Source organism: Crocuta crocuta, unplaced genomic scaffold, assembly GCF_008692635.1.
Source record: "Crocuta crocuta isolate KB4526 unplaced genomic scaffold, BGI_CrCroc_1.0 scaffold99, whole genome shotgun sequence".
Lineage (NCBI taxonomy): Eukaryota > Metazoa > Chordata > Mammalia > Carnivora > Hyaenidae > Crocuta > Crocuta crocuta.
Window position 1 is genome coordinate 5214159 of NW_027551560.1, and position 22382 is coordinate 5236540.

The 22382-nt window shown below is 43.2% G+C and overlaps 1 protein-coding gene across 2 annotated transcripts; it reads right to left on the reverse strand.

Moving 5' to 3' along the window:
• Positions 1-9847: 9847 nt before the first annotated feature.
• On the reverse strand, positions 9848-14445 carry LOC144219487 (procathepsin L-like). 2 transcript variants are annotated; one of them, XM_077749495.1, is made up of 8 exons: positions 14402-14445; positions 14105-14240; positions 13699-13818; positions 13462-13599; positions 12821-13045; positions 11951-12113; positions 10853-10970; positions 9848-10410 (listed from the first exon to the last, which is right to left on the reverse strand). In XM_077749495.1, exons 2-8 carry the CDS (start codon positions 14228-14230, stop codon positions 10311-10313), a joined length of 990 nt encoding a protein of 329 aa, XP_077605621.1. In that variant the 5' UTR covers positions 14231-14240; positions 14402-14445; the 3' UTR covers positions 9848-10310. The 2 variants fall into 2 exon arrangements, with proteins under 2 accessions (XP_077605621.1, XP_077605622.1); XM_077749496.1 differs by lacking the exon at positions 14402-14445 and having other exon boundaries at positions 14101-14186.
• Between the last annotated feature and the right edge of the window lie 7937 nt (positions 14446-22382).

A 22382-nucleotide genomic window follows, 5' to 3' on the forward strand; every position in this document is an offset into this window, starting at 1 on the left:
CAAACACCTGCTGACCCAGCCATTGAGATACTGGATTCAATGGTGTAGTACACATGAACATGACTTTGAGGAGCTCAGCCTAGTCAGGATTACCAAGAACTTATAAACAGCTTTGATGTTCAGAAGCTGTGGAAACACAAAGAAGAAATCCATTTACTGTCTTTTCATAGGGGACTGGGGAAAGAGTAGGATTCCACCAGACATTTGAAGAGGTGGAATGGAAAGAAAGAGCATTCCAGGGGGAAGGCACAGCTTGGCCAAGGCATTGAGGCAAAGGAGAGCTCCTCAGAGCAACATCAGGTCATCAAGCAGCGTGCTGATGGAGTGCACTGTTCATGGCGATCATGGCAGGGATGATAGCAGAGTCTGGAAATGCCATTTAAAACCAGTGGTAAAGAATGGCAGAAAACAGATTATGATGAGGGTGGTGGTGCTCCTTCAGAATGAGATAAAAGGACAATGAGCCTGTGAAGGACTAAAGAGTCCAACAGTCATGGACAACTAATCAGAAATCACTTGCTATGACTTTATACCACGCAAAATAAAACATTTAAGATGTGATATTACCTCTAGCATAATGGCTCAAATGTGAGAAAATATGTATTTTAGGATATGTGGATATAGTTAGGACATGTATGGCTCATTTCTCAATATGGGAGCATAATTAAGAATGTTAATGAGATATAGCTTGGCTTTTTAACATATAGGCTTACTTAACCACTATACTTTATGGTTCATTTCACTGATCTGGTGACCTAGTGCCCAGGAAGCAAAGAAATCAGTAGGAATTGTTTACGTATCAAATTATCAAATATTTTCTGAATGAAGTAAGACTTTTGGGAGGATTTTCTGTGACCTTACAAGGAAACAGTATTAAGTTAGCCCTACTCTGAAATAAGTCAGGCAGAGAAGGACAAATATCATATGTTTGCATGTATAGGAGGATTAGGAGGAACTTAATGGAGGACCATGGGGGAGAAGNGGGGGGGGGGGGGGGGGAGATGGGCATGGAGGAGGGCACTTTTGGGGATGAGCACTGGGTGTTATATGGAAACCAACTTGACAATAAACTATTTGTAAAATAAATAAATAAATAATACAATTTTTAAAAAATTAAAAAATAAATTTAAAAAAATAAAAAATAAAATACATCTTGGAAGCAAAAAATAAAAAATAAATAAAAATAAATTAGCCCTACTCTATGTTCATGCCTGACATGTATTATCTCATTTAGTCTTCACAAGAAACCTCTGAGGAAAATCAAATTATTGCCCAATGTCTTCATTGAGGAAATGAGGCTGAGGACATTTTGGAACCTGCTGGGGTCCCACACCAGAAGAACTATAGAATGGCCATGCTGGCCCCTGTACAGAAGTCCTTTGACCAAGGCTGTGTCAGAGCAGAGAAGTGTTGGAGAAAACGTGTTAGGGATATCACTGAGATGTTTCATGAACGTAGGTCTGGAGAGGGAGGTCGTGAACCACTCACTGTCTAGACATATGGAATCCTGTTTATAAGGAGAGCAAAAATGGTCATTAGAAGGCAAATTCTGGTCTCCTGATAAATACATTTTTGCTTGAAATAAATGTCTTTCTGAAACTTTTAAAATTAAATCTGAAGAAAAGCATGCCGGATAGTGAGGAACATCATCCATAACACAGAGAGTAGAGAGGAAAAAGCTATTTCTACATTCTGCCTTTCCTTCTTTTATTAAACCATAGTATTCTGGAAATGAGTCTTTCCTGTCAGCTTTGAGAAAGGCTTGAGAGGGAAGAAGAATCCCTACCTAGCAGATGCAGGACAAGAACAATACAAATACAGATACCAAATCTGTTTGCAATTTGATCTTGGATTTCTCAGCCTCCCAAACTATGTGAAATAAATTTTTATTGTTTTTAAGTCACCAGTCTATGGTATTTGTTAAAGCAGCCCTAATGGACTAAGGCATCTGGCTATGAGCAACCACTTAATGAATACTATTATTAGTAATGTTTTTGTTATTATTGCTGTTATTCCTTATTATTTTGCATTTGGTTGTATTCCCAGTAATTTGTTAGAAAGAATTATTCAGAAAATCATTAATCATCATTAAATAAATAAATTGTAATTCTTTCTTATCTCAAAGTGCACGATAAACACTTGCCCAGATTCAGGTGGATTGAAAAATGCCATGCCTTCCCCCAACAGCCCTCCCTTCTGCCCTTTTCCATGAAGGGACTTGAGCCTTGCCCAGCGCATCCCCTGTTTGAGGGACTGCCAGCCCTTTCCAGATTCGTCCATAACTCAGGGGCATCCCATCCTGACAGAGTGATAACACCTCCCTCTCTGGGCCCTGCTTCCTCCACCTGCCCCACCTCTGGTCCAAATAAACAGGAACCACCAGACTAGATTATCCTGTTCTCATTCCTCCAGATTTTCACCAAAAATGCTAGGACTATAGGATAGGCAGGGTGATGTTGAAAACCCAAGTAGGGCTCCCTTGAGGTTTTGTTCATGCACCACCTGCCAACGCATAAATGCATGGGGATTCGTTCATGTGGGTCCCCAGAGAGGTGCCGGACCCCTCCACAGGGCTGTCCCTACTCCCCCAGCTGCCCTCCCCCAGCTGCCCTCCCCCGGGACCACTAAAGCAGGTACAAATTCCCCTGGGACAATTAGGGACTCAAGCATCACATGCCGCTCCCACACAGAGCTCCAGGGCAAAGAGGCCCCGCCCACAGGATGATTAAACCAATTGCAGAGCAGGCAGGTGGTCGGGGCAAGGCTGTAAACGCCAAATCCCAGGCCTTAAGTGGGCAGCCTCCCACCCACCTCCATGCCTCCTGGACACCACTGACCTGAAGCTGTGACTGAACCGCACAACTGCACCGCCACAGGTGAGATCCCCAGAATGGGCATGAAGAGTGGGGCCACCTTGAAAATACTGGGGACACGAACCTTGAGGTCGGGGGTTTGGGGCCCCAGGAGGCACTCCTCCAAGTCCTGACCCCTCCATACATGGCAGCTTGCCCCCACACACCGGACTCAGGGCCCATCACTCCCTGCACTGCCATTTACGTGTTCTGGAGGCAGTAGGCGAATCTCATGGCAGAGAGCGGGAGCCCATGCACATCACATATCCTCAACCTGCCTCCAGAGCCCGTGCAAACACTTGAGACGATAAATTCAATATTTTGCTCTACTATAGTGGTTCTAACATCTTAGAAGTAAGGATGGCTTGATCCTTTAGATGGTTTGATCTAATCAGAAACTCCTCCTTTCCTAGGTTTTGAAACATGCATCCTTCTCTCTTCCTGGCTGCCCTTTGCCTGGGAATAGCCTCAGCTGCTCCACAAGTGAATCAGAGCTTAGATGAACAATGGTTCCAGTGGAAGGCAACACACGGGAAACTATATAGTGTGGTGGGTAACACTTAAGCTGTCCAGAGGAAACCCTGCAGAGAACATTCCATGCTGGTGGGAGTTCATAGCAGAAAGTAACATCTTGAGATTACTCATACCAACTCAATAAGCAGGGCACTGGGACTGTGCACAACACTGGCATATGTCCTGCTGTGTGGTTGCTGGAGAACATCCTTCAGAAGTATCAGGCCATCGCTGGCCACAGTTTCTCCTCCTTTCTGTGAGCAGATCCACTAAGTGAAGGTCAATGGGTTGTTTTTTTTAATAACATTTATTTATTTTTAAGAGACAGATAGAGACAGAGATTGAGTGGGGGAGGAATAAAGAGAGAGAAAGACACAGAAGCCTAAGCAGGCCCCAGGCTTTGAGCTGTCAGTACAGAACCTGACATGGGGCTTGAACCCAGGAACCATGAGATCATGACCAGAGACGAAGTCGGATGCTTAACTGACTGAGCCACACAGTTGTCCCAGGTCAGTAGGTTTTAAATAGAAATAAAGATGATAAGTTATACATTTGTCTCCAGGATGAAGAAGGCTGGAGGAGAGCAGTGTGGGAGAGGAATATGCAAATGATTAAACAGCACAATCAGGAACACAGCCAAGGGAAACACAGCTTCACAATGGCAATGAATGGTTTTNTGAAGCAGAGCCTGGAGCTCTGAGCTGTCAGCACAGAGCCCAACACGGGGCTCGAACACATGAACCGCGAGATCATGACCTGAGCCGAAGTCGGACGCTTAACCGACTGAGCCACACAGGCGCCCCTAGTAGGGTATTCTTTAATCTCCATGTTTTTTAACGTTTTCCAGACTTCTTCCTGTGATTGATTTCAAGTTTCATGGCATTGTGATCTGAAAGTGTGCATGGTATGATCTCAATTCTTTTATATTTATTGAGAGCTGCTTTATGTCCCAGTATGTGATGTATCTTAGACGATGTGCCATGTGCACTTGAGAAGAAACTGAATTCCATAGCCTCAGGGTGTAGAGTTCTAAATATATCTGTCAAATCCATCTGGTCCAGTGTGTCATTCAAGTCCATTGTTTCTTTAGTGATTATCTGTCTAGTTGATCTATCCATTGCTGTACGTGGAGTATTTAAGTCCCCTGCTGTTAACACATTCTTATCCATAAGATTGTTTCTGTTTGTGATTAATTGTTTTATATATTTAGGTGTTCCTGTATTCGGTGCATAGACATTTATAATTGTTAGCTCTTCCTGATGGATAGATCCTGTAATTATTATATAATGCCCTTCTTCATCCCTTGATACTATGTTTATGTCTAGTTTGTCTGATATAAGTATAGCTACTCCAGCTTTCTTTTGACTTCTAGTAGCATGATAGATATTTCTTCATCCCCTTACTTTCAATCTGAAGGTGTCCTCAAGTCTAAAATGAGTTTCTTGTAGACCGCAAATAGATGGATTTTTTTTAAACCCATTCTGCTACGCTATGTCTTTTGATTGAAGCATTCAGCCCATTTACATTCAGTTTTATTACTGAAAAATATGGGTGTAGATTCATTTTGTCCTTTGTAGGATTCATGCTTGTGGTGGTGTCTCTGGTACCTTGCGTTTCTTGCAACATTTCTCTCATAAAGTCCCCCTCAGGATTTCTTATAGGGCTGGTTTAGTGGTGGCAAATTCTTTCAATTTTTGTTTCTTTGGAAAGACTTTTTATCTCTCCTTCTATTCTGAATGACAGGCTTGCTGGATNACCGCAAATAGATGGATTTTTTTTAAACCCATTCTGCTACGCTATGTCTTTTGATTGAAGCATTCAGCCCATTTACATTCAGTTTTATTACTGAAAAATATGGGTGTAGATTCATTTTGTCCTTTGTAGGATTCATGCTTGTGGTGGTGTCTCTGGTACCTTGCGTTTCTTGCAACATTTCTCTCATAAAGTCCCCCTCAGGATTTCTTATAGGGCTGGTTTAGTGGTGGCAAATTCTTTCAATTTTTGTTTCTTTGGAAAGACTTTTTATCTCTCCTTCTATTCTGAATGACAGGCTTGCTGGATAGAGGATTCTTGGCTGCATAATTTTTCTGTTTTTTATGACCCATGAGTATGGAATGTTTTTCCATTTCTTTGTGTCTTCTTCAACTTCCTTCTAAGTTTTCTATAGTTTTCATCATACAGATCTTCTATATCTTTGGTTAGCTTTACTCCTAGGTATTTTATGATGGTTTTATTTATTTATTTTTTTTGGGTGCAATTGTAAATGGGATCATTTTCTTGATACAGTTATGTTGCTTATATATGTTTTGAGCAGTTCTTTCGCTGTCATTTCTTCCTGGAATTTCTTTGGAGAAGAGTTCTTCCATTTCATCATTTTGGCTAGCTTTTTTTTTTTATGTTTCTACATTTTATTTATTTATTTATTTATTTATTTAACAAATAGTTTATTGTCAAGTTGGTTTCCATATAACACCCAGTGCTCATCCCCACAATCTCTTGTTTGTTTTAAAAGCTTGTTATGCACTCCGCAACTGAGAGTGCTACTGTATTAAAGAGGGCTCTTTTAGTGTTCAGGGCCTGTCCATTCAGGAAGTGTTCTTTGAATGGTTTCTATTGGTTTCTCTTGTTGAGACTTTGGTTATTTTATTTCCCTACTCATAGTGGTATTTGGGACTCTTCACCATGTGTACTTTGGCTTGTTTCTTGAGGTAGCCCTGGAAAAGAAAACAGACAGACAAGACACAGGGAACAAAGGCACAGAAACGCACATACAAATCCAACAAACATGCAAACTGAAAGAGAAAAAAGAAAAAGAAAAAAGGAAGGAACAAAAATCCAAACAAAAAAAAAAAGAGGAAGGAGGGAAGACAAATAATAAAAACATATAAAAATGAAAAAGACGAAAAGAAAAAAACCTAAAAGATAAACACAGTGTAAAAGCATAAAACCAGAATTCCCAGCTACAAATAAAGAGCCGGGTGTATGCAGTGCTGATGGAAGAGCATATACAAAGAGAGAAATGACAGGGCGGGGAGGAAGTGAAATTGGAGATGAAATGACCAGGCAGAGAGACTAAGAAGCTTGATTCAGAGGGAGGAGGGGAATATGGTTAGAGGCAAGGAGAAAGAAATGAAGATAATGTTACTCAGAGAAGCTATATAGTCTGATTACTCCAGAGAGAGAGAGAGAGAAAGGTAGAGGTGAAGGTGTAGAATATACATCTAGAGAATGGATTAAATGTGACTATTTAAGGAAACCAGTGACCAGAGTACCCCATCCAGCAGAGTGGAGCCTTACGAATGAGACAAAGGAGAATATATCTGAATAGAAAGAATTGATCTAGAATTAATCACAGCAGTTTATCCATGTTGGTCTTGCCCCAGGCTCCAGTTAAAAACAAAACAAAACAAAAAGGCAGCTCTCCAATGCAGATGGGTGTGGTTTGGTGCAGGCAGGTGTTACCTCCACTGTGGGTCCCGGGGCTACTCCCTGAAGCCCCCCACCCCCCAGTGGTTGTGGGGAGAAAATGGTCCTGAGTCCTTTCTCGAACCAAGCATTGCAAATCACTCTTTTGGGTCCGATCTCCCTGTGCTGCGGGTGTANAAGCAGCTCTCTAGCCGGGATGGGCGTGGTTTGGTGTAGGCATCTTAGCCTCCATTGTGTCCTGCAGCAACTCCCTGAGGCCCCACCTTGGTGGTTGTGGGGAGAAAAATGGTGGCGCCCCAGTCCCTTCTTGAACCAAGTGTTTCAAATCTCTCTTTTGGGTCCAATCTCCCTTTGCTGCGGGCATAGCCAAGGTGGGCTGTGTTCTATTTCCCAAGCTAGACCTCCTTTCCAGGCCCCAGTCTGCACACTTTATTGATACCTCCAGAAACACAGTCCCACAGGTCGCTGCTTCCCTGCTGCGGGGGTCAAGCGGGGGTTGGGGGGGAAGTGGGGAGTGGGCAGCGGCGCAGCCTCAGATCTGCACAGCCTCAGATCAGCTGCCTCCGCCCTGCCCGCCCTGCCAGGGGTCAAGCCTGGGGAACATAGCCTCCAGCCGGCCGCCTCTGTCTCCGCGCTGCCGGGGATGGTGCCGGGAGTGCAGCAGAGCAGTTTTTCCTGGCGCCTTCTGGGACCAGGGGCACCCAGTTCAAAGTCAGCACCCCAGCTAGAACTAAAAATACTCTCCTTCCAAGCCAAGCTTTTTCTCTTCTCCAGGGACAGGTCTTTGAGCAGTTTCAGCTGCTCTTTCTTTTTCCCTGGACTCATCGCAGCTGCCCGCGAGCGGGGCTCCCTCCCCTCCCTCCGTGTCTCTGGTCCCAGCCCGCTTTTACCTTCCCCAGTTCGCACTCACACACTTATGAGGTTGACTTCCCAGTGTACTCTGTCCCTTTCTCTTCCCAAACTCCTGTGGCTCAGTGTCCTATGGCTTCAGGCCTTCTCTGTTTGAAAGATGGGTGCGAGCAAGATGCACAAAGCTCCCTACTTCTCCGTCATCTTGCCCCCAGTGAACATTAACACTTTCAATTAATACTCCAGACTTTGAAAAGTACAGATTTCAACCTAACCTTGTCTATAAACCACACTACCTTTTTTTTTTTTTTTTGAGAAAGAGAGGACACAAGTGAGTAAAGGGCAGATACAGGGACAGAGAGAGAGACCTAGAGAGATGAAGGGCTCACCTGAAGCTGGGCTCTAGCTCACCTGATGTGTGACTCAGACTCATCAACTGTGAGGTCATGACCTGAGCTGAAGCCAGATGCTTAAGGACTGAGCCACCCAGGCACCCCTGTCCCTTTATTTCATGTGGCAACAGAACATATAAAGGGTTTCCAACTAAATGGTCAGTACCATATGGACTTGGATACCCAGCTCTTCTGTAACTGTGCTTAGTGACAGCATTTGTTCATAAAATTCTGATTCACACACACACACGCTTGTTGAAAAAATCATAGAAAATCGGATGATACATCAGAATTCCAAGTTCTCTTCAGCATTAAAGGTCTTCTTCCCAAGTTTCAGAGACTGCAAATTAGAAAAGGCCATTCTATATCTGTCTATGATAATGGAACAAGGAAGGGTTCATTACCACTAGGCAAGCTTTGAAAACACTCCAGTCAGAAGGTAACAGCTTAGCCTCTGGGGGTCTCCAAAGTCATCATGTTGTAGATACAGTGATGGCCCAGCAGGGGGGCTCATGCAATTTTCAGTGGAAAATGTTGCTTTTATCTAAACCAAATGAGGTGCATAATATCTAACTTAAATCTGCTTTAAAAAAGGAATTAATATTTTCCATCAAATAAAAAAACACATTTAATTGGACTGATCAATTTCCAGGATTATGTGACTGGTTCCATGAGGTGTGGGGAAATGTGTGGGGAAATGTGTGGGGAAATGTGTTCTCCCTTCCCACCTTCCTTTACCCATGTTTTATCTTCATATTGATCTGTGCTTTTTTTTTTCTTTGTAGATTTCTTACCGCTCAATCCAAACTGGATTTCTCTCCCCACAGTTACCCACTCAGCTAGTTAGTATGTAAAGTTCCAGGGGAGTTTCAGATGAAGAAACTATGGGGGCCCAAGGAGGCCACCCCAAAATGGCATATTGACTTGAGTTGAAGCTATTTGGGACACAGCCAGTGCCAGGACACCCAGGTTGTCATCTGTACCTTCTGAAAGTAGGAAATGAGTGTCCCATATGAAAGGTCCCCTCCCTGTACTACGATGTAAACAGACATCCTTATCAGCAGAGATGGGGCTTCAAAGCTGAAAAACCTGTAGAGAGAAACCATGTTACTTTTTTACTCATCTACAACCTCAGCCCAGATTCCACTTAGAGCTCCAATTTAGGGGCGCCTGGGTGGCTCAGTCGGCTAAGCGTCTGACTTCGGCTCAGGTCATGATCTCATGGTTTGTGGGTTCAAGCCCCACGTCAGGCTCTGTGCTGACAGCCAGCTCAGAGCCTGGAGCCTGCTTCACGTTCTCCCATGTATCTCTCTCTGACCTTCCCTGGTTCATGCTGTCTCTCTCTCAGAAATAAATAAAAACATTAAAAAAAAAAAAAAAAAGAACTCCAATTTAGAGCTCCCACACAGCTTTTCTCTTTTTCCTGTCAATTCCTCACAAATAATTGTCTTTGTCTAAAATATATTTAAAAAACTGCCAGAAACAAAAAAATCTGCCTGCCTTGGCCATTTCTTTGGGCTCAAATTCTTACTGGGACTACCTGCCTATGTAATAAAACTTTGAGAGTTTTTTTCCCCTCCTATTAACCTGTCTCATATCAATTAAATTCTTAAACCAGTTGGAAGAATTTTGGAGGAATAAGGATATTTCTTCCTACCTACAAAGCGTTGCATTTTTTACTATAAAGAAGTATATAGAATCTTCTGTATGAATCTTCTATATGAAGTTCTATAGAACTTGTATAAAGAAGTTACAGAATCACACCTAAACATATGCAATAAATTTTATTTTAAAAGGTAAAACTTTTTGGCAACTTTTTATAACATGAACATTCAGGGCACCTGGGTGACTTAGCCTACTGAGCATCCAACTTCAGCTCAGGTCATGATCTCATTGTTCTTGAGTTTGAGCCCCACGTTGAGCTCTGGGCTGACGGCTCAGACCTTGGAGCCTGCTTGGGATTCTGTGTGTCATTCTCTCCTGCCCCTCCCCCACTCACACTCTGTCTACCTGTCTCTTTCTCAAAAATAAATTTAAAGAATTAAAACATGAACGTTCAAGAGTTATTAAGCAAATTAATCACACATCGTTGATTATAGCAGGGATTAATGAGTAATTTCGTCACCAGTGTGAACAGTCACAGAATCCAGTCACAATTTAGATCTTCAGTGATTCAAGTGTTTTACCCCACACAATAAGATGTGATCAACTTTACAATAATAAAATCCATTTCCTGGATATTCGGTTGCCAATCAAGGCCTTGTTCTTCACCATCATCTCACACGATAGGAAAGCTGGCCATGGTGGCGATTCCACAGTGGTTGTTCCGGTCTCTGGCCATTTTTATGTAGCCACCCATGCCCCAGTCAGTGCCCCAGCTGAAAGAAAACAGGGTTTTCCAACCATTACAAACAATCAAAAACATATATCTTTTTGAACAATCACGTCAAATACTGAAAAGTGCACCAGACGTCAGGACAGATTCAGGAAGAATCAAGAGAGGCCATTCTTCTTTATGGTTGAGTTCTGACCCAGCATAAAATTCTATTCCCAGACCTTTCACAAAACTGCAACGTTAGCAGGAAAAGGAAATTCTTGGAACCAGATGTATTACAGAACATTGAAAAAAATTCCAATTTAGAAATGCAGTGCTCTCAAAGCTATATCAGGACCCATAGCAAGCCTGAGGTAGTATCTTAATGTCATCAAGACTATCTGTGTTCCCCCCTAGGTGGGGTAAACACTGCTGGAATTTCAGAAGTGTTCTCAAAAAAGATTCCTTTTTCAAATTCAAAAGTATGTATTCCTGGATTTTCATACCTGTTTTTGACAAACCAATATTTTTGGTTATCCGATTCTTTTCCTTGAATGCCATGGCCAACCACCAGAACACCGTGATTCGGGTCTTCACTGCTGCACTTTGGATCATAATAAATGCCTAAGGAGTAATATTCAATGCTGGAGTGAGGATTCCCACACGACATGTGATAGTAACCCAGCCTATCAATCACAGTAAGGGAGGCATTTCAAGATTCACTTGTGATATGAATTCAGATGAGATTTAAAAATCAGATACTTTTGTTTAGCTAGGGTGGGGATTTAGGCCCTCATTTCACACCAGAAGAAATACTAACTGTCACGATCTCTTTTGAAAATAAAAGTCAAAGGACATTAAAAAAAAAAAAAAACCTGCCAAAACTTTATTCCTCTTATAGGATGTCAGGCTAAGTAAACAGCAGAGAACATAAAATTACTTGAGCTAAGGGCTTCTTTCCAGTGTTAATTTCAGTAGCAAAACTCTTTAAAAATTTTCACGGCCTAACATTTAGAAAAAAGTAAAGTAAGCTATGCCAATCCAACTGTGCAGCCATTTAATTATATTTGTGATATCCTTAAACTCGTGGGGCTTTGGGTCAAGTCATGGCAAATAGAAACAGCAGGCATAAATACTACATGTACAGAATGAACAACTATGTTAAATCCACACACCCCAAAATTCTACATACCAAAGAGTCACTCTTTTTTTTCATTGTTGTCCAACTCTAATTTATTTTTTTATTTTTATTTTTTACAAATAGTTTATTGTCAAATTAGTTTCCACATAACACCCAGTGCTCATTCCCACAAGTGCCCTCCTCCATGCCCATCCCCCCCCATCCATCAGTCCTCAGTTTTTGTCAGCATTCAAGAGTCCCTCATGGTTTGCCTCTCTCCCTTTCCCCCACCATTTCCCCCCTTCTTCTCCCCCTTGTTCCTCAGTTACGTTCCTCCTAATCCTCCTATACGTGCAAACATATGATATTTGTCCTTCTCTGCCTGACTTATTTCGCTCAGCATAACACCCCCAAAGAGTCACTCTTGCTGTTAGGGTGGTTATCTAATTTTTCTACCTAAATTTCTACATCAACAAATGCTTACCTCCTTTATAGAAGCGGAAGGAATCCAGGCTTGCATCTATAAGAGCAGAGATCGCCCACATCTCGTTCAGTGCTACTAAGAGGGCCTCCTCCCGCCGAGGGATGGTCTGAAAGGCAGTGATTTTGGCAATAGAATACTCGGGCCTGTATTTGCAGGGTCCATCCTTTGAACGGTAAAGGAAAAGAAACTTGATTACTACCATCCACCTCCTGGGAACATGACTTCAAGATAGCTTACAGGTGAAAGAATTCCAAGTCAAGTTTGTTGTGAAAGATCCCAGGAGATCAAATGGTATTTATTGTTCTGAAATTGAAAAACTAACTGGTTTGAGGGGTGCCTGGATGGCTCAATTGGTAAGCATCCAACTCTTGATTTAAGCTCAGGTCGTGATCTCACAGTTGTGGGATGTTGTGCTCTGCATGGAGCCTGGAGCCTGCTTGGGATTCTCTCTCTCTTCCTCTCCCTCTCTCTCTCTCTGCCCCTCCACCCCTCGTGCTCTCTCTCTCTCTCTCAAAATTAATAAATAAATAAATAAACTTTTTTTTTTTTTTAAGGCAAAACTAACTGGTGTGGATTCAATGAAGCACTTGTGGTCCATGTGTCCATAAGAAGTTTTTCACTCTGGAGAAATCTGTACCCTATATAGAAAGGTATGCATATCTCCATGTAACATAGAAATAAAAGTAGCTATGTGGTAACCATCTAAGCAGAACACTGTGCCAGGCTAATACTGTTTAATGACAGTCCTGACAGTCTGCAGATAGAGAGTCTACAATTAAAAATGTGAATGCTAAATATGGTGTCTGTTTTCTTCAAAAGCATTCAAGTCTAAGAGCAGAGCTGGAATGACAAGTGAGGAGCTCCACTCACTCTTCCAACATATGGATAAGATTCCTCTGAGTCCAGGCCTCCGTTGTTCCTAACATACTGGAAGGCATTACTCATTAGACCACCATTACAGCCCTCATTGCCTTGAGGCCAAGAACAGTCCAGGAGGTTCTGCACACTCAGGGAAACACGTCTGCCAGTTTTCCGGAGCATCTGTCCTTCAAGGGCACCAGTTGCACTAAAAGCCCAGCCAGAAGCACACCGACCCTGAAAATAAATTATAAAGGTCTCAGTCTATAAAACCAACAGCAAGACTGACAACAGTACATTGATCTGAAAACTCTTTTAAACCATAGCAACAGCAGGGCGGCTGGATGGCCCAGTTGGTTAAGCTTCAGACTTCAGGTCAGGTCATGATCTCAAGGCTTGTGGGTTTGAGACCTGCATTGGGTTCTGTGCTGACAGCTCAGAGCCTGGAGCCTGCTTTGGATTCTGTGTCTTCCTCTTTCTCTGACCCTCCCCAACTCTCTCTCTCTCTCAAAAATAAATGAACGTTAAAAAACAAACAAACCTGCAACACCAATTCTTCCACAGCAGGAAACCATACCAAGGGACCCAGTTTCATTTTGGCTTTCCTCTTAGAGAGATACCTGATCTGATGAGTAGTCATCCTTGATACTCACAGGACTTATAGCAGGCATCTGTCTCCTGCTATACACAGGTACAGAGATACCAGAAGGGAAAGAGACGTTCAACACTTTCCTAGTCTCATTCTTCTGGATTTTAAGGCCAAGCATCATGTGCCTGAATTCTTCATTGGTCTTAAGGGAAAAGAAATTAGAATGTTGACAAGCATGAGATTTTGGGGGAAAGTACTGACAAAAAGAACAAAACGTTCAACAAATCCCTGCCACACACACCATGTCACCAAATTCATTCATTGCCATTGTGAAGTTGTGTTTCCCCTGAGAGTATTCCTGATTGTGCTTTATAATCATTTTCATGTTCTTCTCCCACACCGCTCTTCTGCATTCTTCAACCTAGAGGCAAACATATAACTTAATCATTTTACTTGTATTTAAAACCTACTGACCTTCTCCAAGTGGATGTGCTCAAAGAGAAGAAGAGAAACAACAGCCAGGGGTGACCTGATGCTTCTGGGAGATGTTCCCCAGCAACCACACAGCAGGACACATGCCCACACTGTGTGCAGTCATGGTGCTCAGCTTACTCTCTTGGTAAGAGTGACCTCAAGATGCTACTCTGTGCTATGAACTCCTACGGACGTTCTCGGTGGGTCCCCTGGATACTTTAGTTGTTACCAACCACACCATATTGTTTCCCGTGTGCCTTCTTCCACTGGATCCATTTTGCATCTAAACTTTGATCAAGCTGTATAGTAGCTGAGGCTATTCCCAAGCAAAGGGCAGTCAGGAAGACAAAACGATGCATGTTTCAAAACCTAGGAAGCAAAAAGAAATGAGTATCTGATTAGACCGAACTACCGAAAACTCTATCCTTCTTTCTTCTTCGATGTTAGACCACTCGAATGGAGTAAAACATTGAATTTATCCTCCCAAATACTTACACAAGGATTACACCGGCCCCTCCGGGAGTGCTCACCTGATCGTGTAGCTGTGCAGATGCCCTCAGCAGGTGTATCTCCAGGGCTCTCTGATGTTGGGCGGTGGCTCCGAAGCCACCCACTTAAAGCCCTAGGGTTTGGCCTGATTGGCCCTGTCCATACCACCTAGTACACTGTAATCTTCCCAGATCTACTTTTGTTTCCCAAGCTGATGACTTCTATTCTGATGTTTTCTTGATGATAATTGCTGTTCTTTACAGAAAAAAAACTTGTTGACAATGGTCTGGGCTCACCTCCTGGTCAAATGGTCCTTAATTGGTTTTTAAACAATAGAGCAGTCACAGTGGTCCAGTTAAAGGCCCTAAGGAAAAAATTCATGCTTATTCAACAAAGAAAACTATGTGCAACTTCCATTTAGTTGATGCCATTATAAGATGGGGAAAAAAAGTGTGTATTGAAGGAACACTGAAATATATTTGGTGATGATTTTGTGATCTGTGTTCCTGCATGTCAAACCTGAGAACAGGGAGCTGGGAAGAGCTTGGGACTTCCCCCATTCCATTCTTAGAGGCCACGTATCAAAGATTCAAGGGCACTGGTGGAATGGTGCCTGCGTGACTTACCTTCCATAGGTAAGGGACGGAAGAACTATTGGGATCTCTAGCCTGTGATCTGAGAACTCCTTTTTCTCGGTTTCTCATTCCCTCCTGATTGCCTTCCCAGGTTAGATGCTTGGGTCTTTCTCAGGGGGAATCCAAATGTGCTTTCCATTTTCTATTATCCCCCAAAGTACACTGTACAGGTCTGACCCCACTTGGGGAAGATGGGACCATTCACGGGTTTGCATAGTCCTCTTGGCAAATGGGCTTCAGCAACTGGAAGACAGAGCATTTAACACATCAAAAGGAGAAAAGCCATATGATTATTTTAATAGATGCTTTATAAAAATAAGAAGAAAGCAGGCTATTTTAAATCAGTGGGAGGAAAATGGTGAATAATTAGCTAGTCATCTGGGAAAAAATATAAGTGGGTCCCTAAAATGTATTGCTGATGGATTCCAGAATTAAACATAAAAAAACAAAGTATGAAAGTATTACAAAAGATCAAAGGGAATATATGGATGACCTTATATGGGACCAAAAGACAACAACCACAAGGTGTAAAGGAAAGATAGATGTGATTCTATCAAAATGGAAATTAGTCCCGACGATCAAAGTTAAAAGACACTTCACAGCACAGGAGAAAAGATTTGTAACATGTAACACAAAATGCACATCAAGGATCATACCTCTTAAGGGGGAAAGGATAAATCACTCTCAGAGAAATAAACTAAAGATATAAGACTACAGTTTGTGAAGAGAAAATACAAATAGTGGATGAAACCAGGGGAAGATGATGAGCCTCCTTGTGGATCAAAAAATGAGAAGAACATGGTGCCTCCATTCTCACTTAGCAGATCCACAATAAACAGCAGTGACTGATGCTCTCAGAGGTCCTGAGGTGCTGGGACACAGGCCTCTTCTGCCTGCTGGAAAGACAAATCACAGATCATGGGACGGCCACGGGATGGCAATGTGGCAGTTCTGTGGACGTTGAGAGTTTAGATAAGCAGGCCCTCTGACCTGAGGGTCAGCAGGGAAACCTAGATGAGCCTTTCGAAAGTTACATATTGTCTGTAAGAGCAAAACATATTGGAAGGATCAACGCGGCCAGTAGTAGGGAGGTGATTGACTGTGGAAAGTTCTGCAGCAGTTTGAGATAATTTGGAATTACTTAGAAATCTGCTCCAGCTTTTATGAGCATGGAAACAAATCCCCTCCCTAGCTCAAGGGATGTCTCAATAGAGAAATGCAGAAAGAGAGAAAGAGAGAAAGAGAGAAAAGAAAAGAAAGAAAAGAAAGAAAAGAAAGAAAGAAAGAAAAGAAAGAAAGAAAGAAAGAAAGAAAGAAAGAAAGAAAGAAAGAAAGAAAGAGAAACATATTAGAGCCATGCTAAGGTCTTTTGCTTCCACCTAACTTAATGACAATTAACACTATCTTTACTTTCATTACATATGAAACCTAGTCACCTTCCTTTTCTTTTTCTTTATCCCTTTCTCCTCCTTCTCCTTCTCCTTCCCCTTCTTCTTTTCATCCTCTTCTTTTTGCAAAGAAGGGCTAAAGGCCTGAGAAAAATATGCAGGAGAGTAGGAATTGGTGGGTAGGTCTATAAATGGGTGTGTAGCATCTGAGAAATGGAACAGAATTTAAGCCCTCTGCCCCATGCACACACACACACACACACACACACACACACACACACACACACACACACTGTGTCACACAGTCTTGACGCAGAACTCCTCCTTCCCCAGAAACCTCAGTTTTGTTCCTAAGACTTTCAACTATTAGGTGAGGCTTCAGGGGTTCAGGACACACTCCCCCAAAATAAGCCACTGTGGCATATTGATTATTTTGAGCTAAAGGCACTTGAGAAGCAGCAGATGCAGGAAGGGCTCTCTGACATCCCCTTTCCAGAAGCCGCTTATAAAATTTCCCTGAGAAAGTGTTCTCCCCTGAGAAAGGCTCCAGCAAAAGAACATAGGATCACCAGAAGCTGGGAGTCAACCCTGAATGCATCTGTGCAAACACATTTCCTAAATAATCCTGGTCTGCCACTAGTTTTGTCCCCTGCCTCCAAAAGTATCTCCTTGTCACTTCCCCACAACTTTGTGCTTTTTCTTGTCATTTCTTTACAAATTTATCAATACTTTCTCTAAAGGTATAGAAGCTTCCAGCTGTGGTCACCTCCTGGGGACAACCCTTGGGGTATTTAATTTGATTGTGAAGGCCCCCTTGTCAATATAAAAATTTAATACAACTTGGATGCTTCCTCCGATGAATTTGCCTTATGGCGGTTTAATTCTCAGGTTAGGCCAGAGATCTTAAGAGGACAGGAAAACATTCATCAGCCATTTGCTCTCAGGTGCAGATTCTGTGTCCTGTCTGGGAACTGATTCCCTGCGCCCACTCTCCTTCACTTGACTTGTGTGCGTTCCTCTTGCAAAAGGGAACTGTTCTGAGGTCAATGCCCCACGATTAACGTAGTGGAGGCTCAGTGAGTACTTGAATCAGAGCAAAGAGTCTGGACAATAATCCAACACGGGTTCTGCCAAAAGATATTCCTAGAAAGGTGAGGCTTGGTGCCGACAATCACCTGTACAGGAGATTTACCCCAAGTGCACAGGGATTGGGTTGACTTGAGGTGAAATGTGGGCCCCACAGCCTCCTCCTCAGGCACCTTACAGCAGTGCATACAGCACACAAGTGTTTGTAGGGGCCGGACAGGAAATGTGATACTGCAGGGAAGATGCACAGCCCGCTGCACCCCTGCTTACTCAGAGCTCATGATCCAGACAAGTGGGGCAGCAGAAGGTCCTGGCTGGCTGGTCACACTCCCAGGACAGCACCAGGGAGCTGGACCCCAGGTGGTCAGCACTGCCCTCCTGAGACCACACATTGCCATGGTGCCCAACTTGTTTCTTGTTCTTTCTCCAGGAGGGGGTGAGACAGCTTCCCACACTCACCTGCTCACTGGGAAGCAAGCTGAATTGCTTTTTACTGTGGTGAAATATGCATAACCAAACTGACCCCTTCAACCATTTTTATTTAGTGCATCCACATTGTTTGCAACCTCACCACCATCCATCTCCAGATCATTCCTCATCCCAAACTGAACTCTTTCCCCATGAAACAGTAACTCCCCTTCCCCTCTCCTCTCAGACCCTCAATCCTGACTGTGATGAGGATAATATTTTTGGAAGGTTATGTTCATTTTTTTATTCACATTCATATATGCAACCCACCCTTGATTCACCAGAAGCATCCATTGCCCTGGGAAGTGTAGTAAAAGAAATGAAAATGAAAGTCAAATGTTCAGGATTTAACTTGCAAAACCAGATTTTTGAGCTCCTGGCTTTCAATAATTAGCCAGGCTTTATAGACAGATACACCGTCCTTACAAATGCCAGTTGCTCAGGAGAAGCTGGGTGGCACCTAGGACACCCTAACTCACAACCACCTTGTCTTCCACTGTGCACGTCTTCAAGAGACAAAGGAATCTACAAGCAGCATCATAACTGTGTTAACAAATGTTTACATGGCTATTGTGGATGAGGAATCCAGGCTTCTGTGTAACATGGAAGGAAGGAAAGGGATGGAAAGTTCAAGTGCAAATATGAGCACTCTTATGAATTAAAACCTGCTCTTCTCATTCTCCATCCCCAAGTCTATGGAATAGAGAGGCACTGACCCTTATGTTTCATGAGAAGGCTGTGGTCTGACATGTGTGTGACCCCAGGTTTCCTCCTAATGCTGAGATCTGTGAGCACTTTTCAAGAGCAGCCAGAATCACTGTACTTCCCAAAACCAGGCCCTGCTTGTGGGACACGGGGTGAGTTTTATAGTGTCAGGTGATGGGACCCACATGGCCATGAAACATTTCGTGGGAAGGCGACTGAGGGACTTTCTCTGCATTTCTATGCACGGCACAGAGCAAATGCTTCTAGACAAAGAAAACAATAAACAAAGCCACATTGACCACAGCAATGTGGTCATCAGTCTTGTGAAACGGAGAAGAAATAGGACCATGGGGTGATTTTGTTCTAAGATTAGATTTTTCACTTGAAAAAATGTCCATAATTCTAAGATTCTGACTTTCTCAGATTTCTTTCTTTTAAATACTTGTTTTCTTGCTTTCTTTTTCTTTTGATTGCCAATACAATGTTTCAAAACTATTTTACCATGACTGGCACAGTGCTGGGCAGCTGTTGCTGTTTCTAAGCGGTCTTACTCTTTATAACAGAGTGTCAGTACCCATGTTCTTCGTGAAATTCACACAGTGTGGGAACCTCTGGCACACAGTAGGGCTGCTCAAGTTCAGGAGTCAGTAAATGAGAAGCTCATCTACATAAAAAACAGCCTCAAACTGTACTCTTTGGGAATGGAGATAGTAAAGCTTATTTTTATTTATTTTCAGAACAGCATTTTGCCCAAAGGATGAATGGAAGCTATTCAAGCCGGAAGTCCAACTTTGTTTAGTTTATGAGGCATAAGTTAGGTGTCATCAGGAGAAACAATCAGTTAAGGCCACAAGTCAGAACATTCTAGAAGATAACCAGTTTCGCATGTTGGCCCTAGGGCTGGGTGTTCTCTACACGGAAGGGTCTTTCGTGGCATCATCACTATTGCCACCTCAGCACCATCCATCTCCAGAACACTCCTCTGACAGCCAATCCCTGTTGGCTGATAAGATCTCCCAGTTCTATCTCAATGGGAGGGTGGGCAGGGCCTGGACTGGATGACAGGCTCCCAGGTACAGAGATGTGAGGAGGCTGGGGAAGTGGGGACCTGGGCCGGGTGTCAGAGAAGCCTCACATGGAGAAGGGCCCAGAGCACTAGTGAGGCTACGTCCCCAGCGAGGGGAGCCCACAGAGGATCTCAGCCCTTCAAACCAGACAGAGAAGGACACAGACCCCTCCACAGACTGGTTAATAGTGTTGTCAATTCAAGGAGCATTCAAATGAGTCAGGAGATGAGAAAGCTCCACGTGTCTGAAGATTCTAAAGCTTATGTTTGAGCAGAAAATATCTAACTTGATAGAGGTTTTCCAGATTTGAAAAAAATTCTTAAAACTTCACCCATAATGAGTTTTGAAGCTGAAGTTTTTCTAAACTACTAATAACTATAATATTGACCAATCATTTTTTGTTTCTCATGATGGTAGGAAGATTTAATTTTCTTTCCATTCCTGCTAAAATGTGATAAAATATAAGCTGCTATATGTAGTAAAACAATTTTGTAAAAAAGCATTTCAACAGTTATTATGGATTCATATTTTTCTAGGAAAAATTCTCAGGATGGTCTTTCAGTCCCCCTGAATGTGGGAAATAGGCATTCATGGATGAATTGGTGAGGATCAAAGCTTTAGGGCCAGAAAATCCTTTACCTACACACCTACATATACAACAACACAAACATATGTGTGTGTGTGTGTGTGTGTATGTGTGTGTACACATATATATACACACACATACGTTTACACCTAGGCACACATACATATATGCACACACATGTATACTTATGCACACACATGCACATGTATGTATACACACTTTCACTGTATAAACATATACATGTACACTCATAACACACACATGTTCACACACTATATTATACTATAAATACTTAGCACAGGAGAATAACCAGCCCCCAAGTGTAGGCAGATGGCCTGATACTTAGTCTGAATTGTAATAATTGAACATAAAATTCTGTTTAAAACTCTTAAACCCTTTGTTTCAGGTCACAGAGAAAATGGTTAATCAACCCCTCTGAAAGCATCATTAGTTGTAAAATTCTGTGATTGCAGGGGGACAAGGCGTATCATCTACCCAGAGCTGGACTCAGGCCTTTTCCTGTGCTCCTGACAGGAGCCCCGCAGGCTGGAGTCACAGCCTTGGACACCTGGCCAAGTGTTTGTCATCAAACATCAGCCCTGAGAGGGAGGGCACATCATAGCCCCATCTCAGGGGAACCTCTGCTGTAGAAACGTGTGCAACTTCTTTCCTGCCCCTCCTCCCCACACCCACGCTTTTCTTCTTTCTTTAGGAGCAAAGACTTGCCCTGTGAGCAATAGTCACAACAGCAAGCATCTGAGGCTGGGGTCCTGGGAGATTAGCAGCTGTCCCCTGGGTCATTTCCTGCCCCTGCCACACACATTTCCAGAGCTGCCCAGGACAGAGGACTCCTTAAAACCCCCTTCCAGGCGCTCCTCCCTGGCCCTCCTCCTCCAGGGTGTTCAGCAGGGACCTGAGCTCCCGTCTCTGTCCTGGCCTGTGTCTGGAAGCTGCTGAGTCCCAGGCCTGAGGGGGTTCAGGCTCCAGTCTCTCAGCAGCACATGACCTTTGTCTGCAAAGATGAAGTCTGATCTCACTCTCCGGTGGTCCCCCAAAATACAGCTCCAATCCCTGAAAAATAACCCCCCAGGGCCAATTTTTTAGGCACTGTTGACTTGAGCCTGGTGCCCACCTGGGTGAGCAGGCACATGGGTGAACCTGTCTCTGTGCCCTGTTGAGAGCCTGGGGCTGGTGCTCATGATAGCTGCTCGGCCAAGGTCTGGAGACAATGAAACTGATAACCTTGCTCCTAATAAACAGTTTGGCTCAATTAAGTCCTCAAGAATCCAAAGTCAGGACAAGACTATGGTGCCATCCCACATATGGATTCAAACTGGGGGAAAAAACGGAAAAATAAAAGGGAAAAAAGTCAAACAAAATTTTAATTCTTCCTCCTATGATGCCACTTTAGAGGTTTCCCTAAAGTAACAAATATCAAATTCTTGCAAAGTGCAATGGATCATGTTTTCTATCTGAGCCCTTTTTGGGAGCCCAGCTTCTCTGCATACTCTAAACACACTGGGTAATCTTGCATATTCCTCTGCAAGCTTTTCTCTTACCAGGTTATTCTTAGGCTTCCGCTTGACGGGTTTTTCACTTTGTTTTTAAGAAACTGTGGTAAGAGAGACAAACCTCAAAATTGTTGATTTTAGCCACATTTCCCTGCAGGGCGCAGGGGAAGCCAGCCCTGTGCACCGTCATTACCAGCCCTCTCCAGAAAGCTTCTCATCTTGCAAAACTGGAAATCTTTTACTCCTCACAAAGGCATTTATTTTCTGCCTCAAATCTCCCAACCTCCCTGCGGCTTTTACAGCATGGCTGCCTTCTAGTGGCTGCTTACGCAGATACAGCCAGGCGGCCCTTCATGTTGGAGGGGGCACTTTCAGGGTCACACCATCCAGGTTTAGTAAGAACCCTGTGGACTCTGGACACTGATGAGACTCAGTATGGTTTTATTATTCAGGGAATCTCGTAGTGGTAATTATACCCTTTTCTGTTAAGTGTCTACCAGAATTCCCACCCACAGTTCTGATTGCTTTTCAGAGACGTGTAATCCAGATTTCTGAACAAACTGGAACCCACAGAAG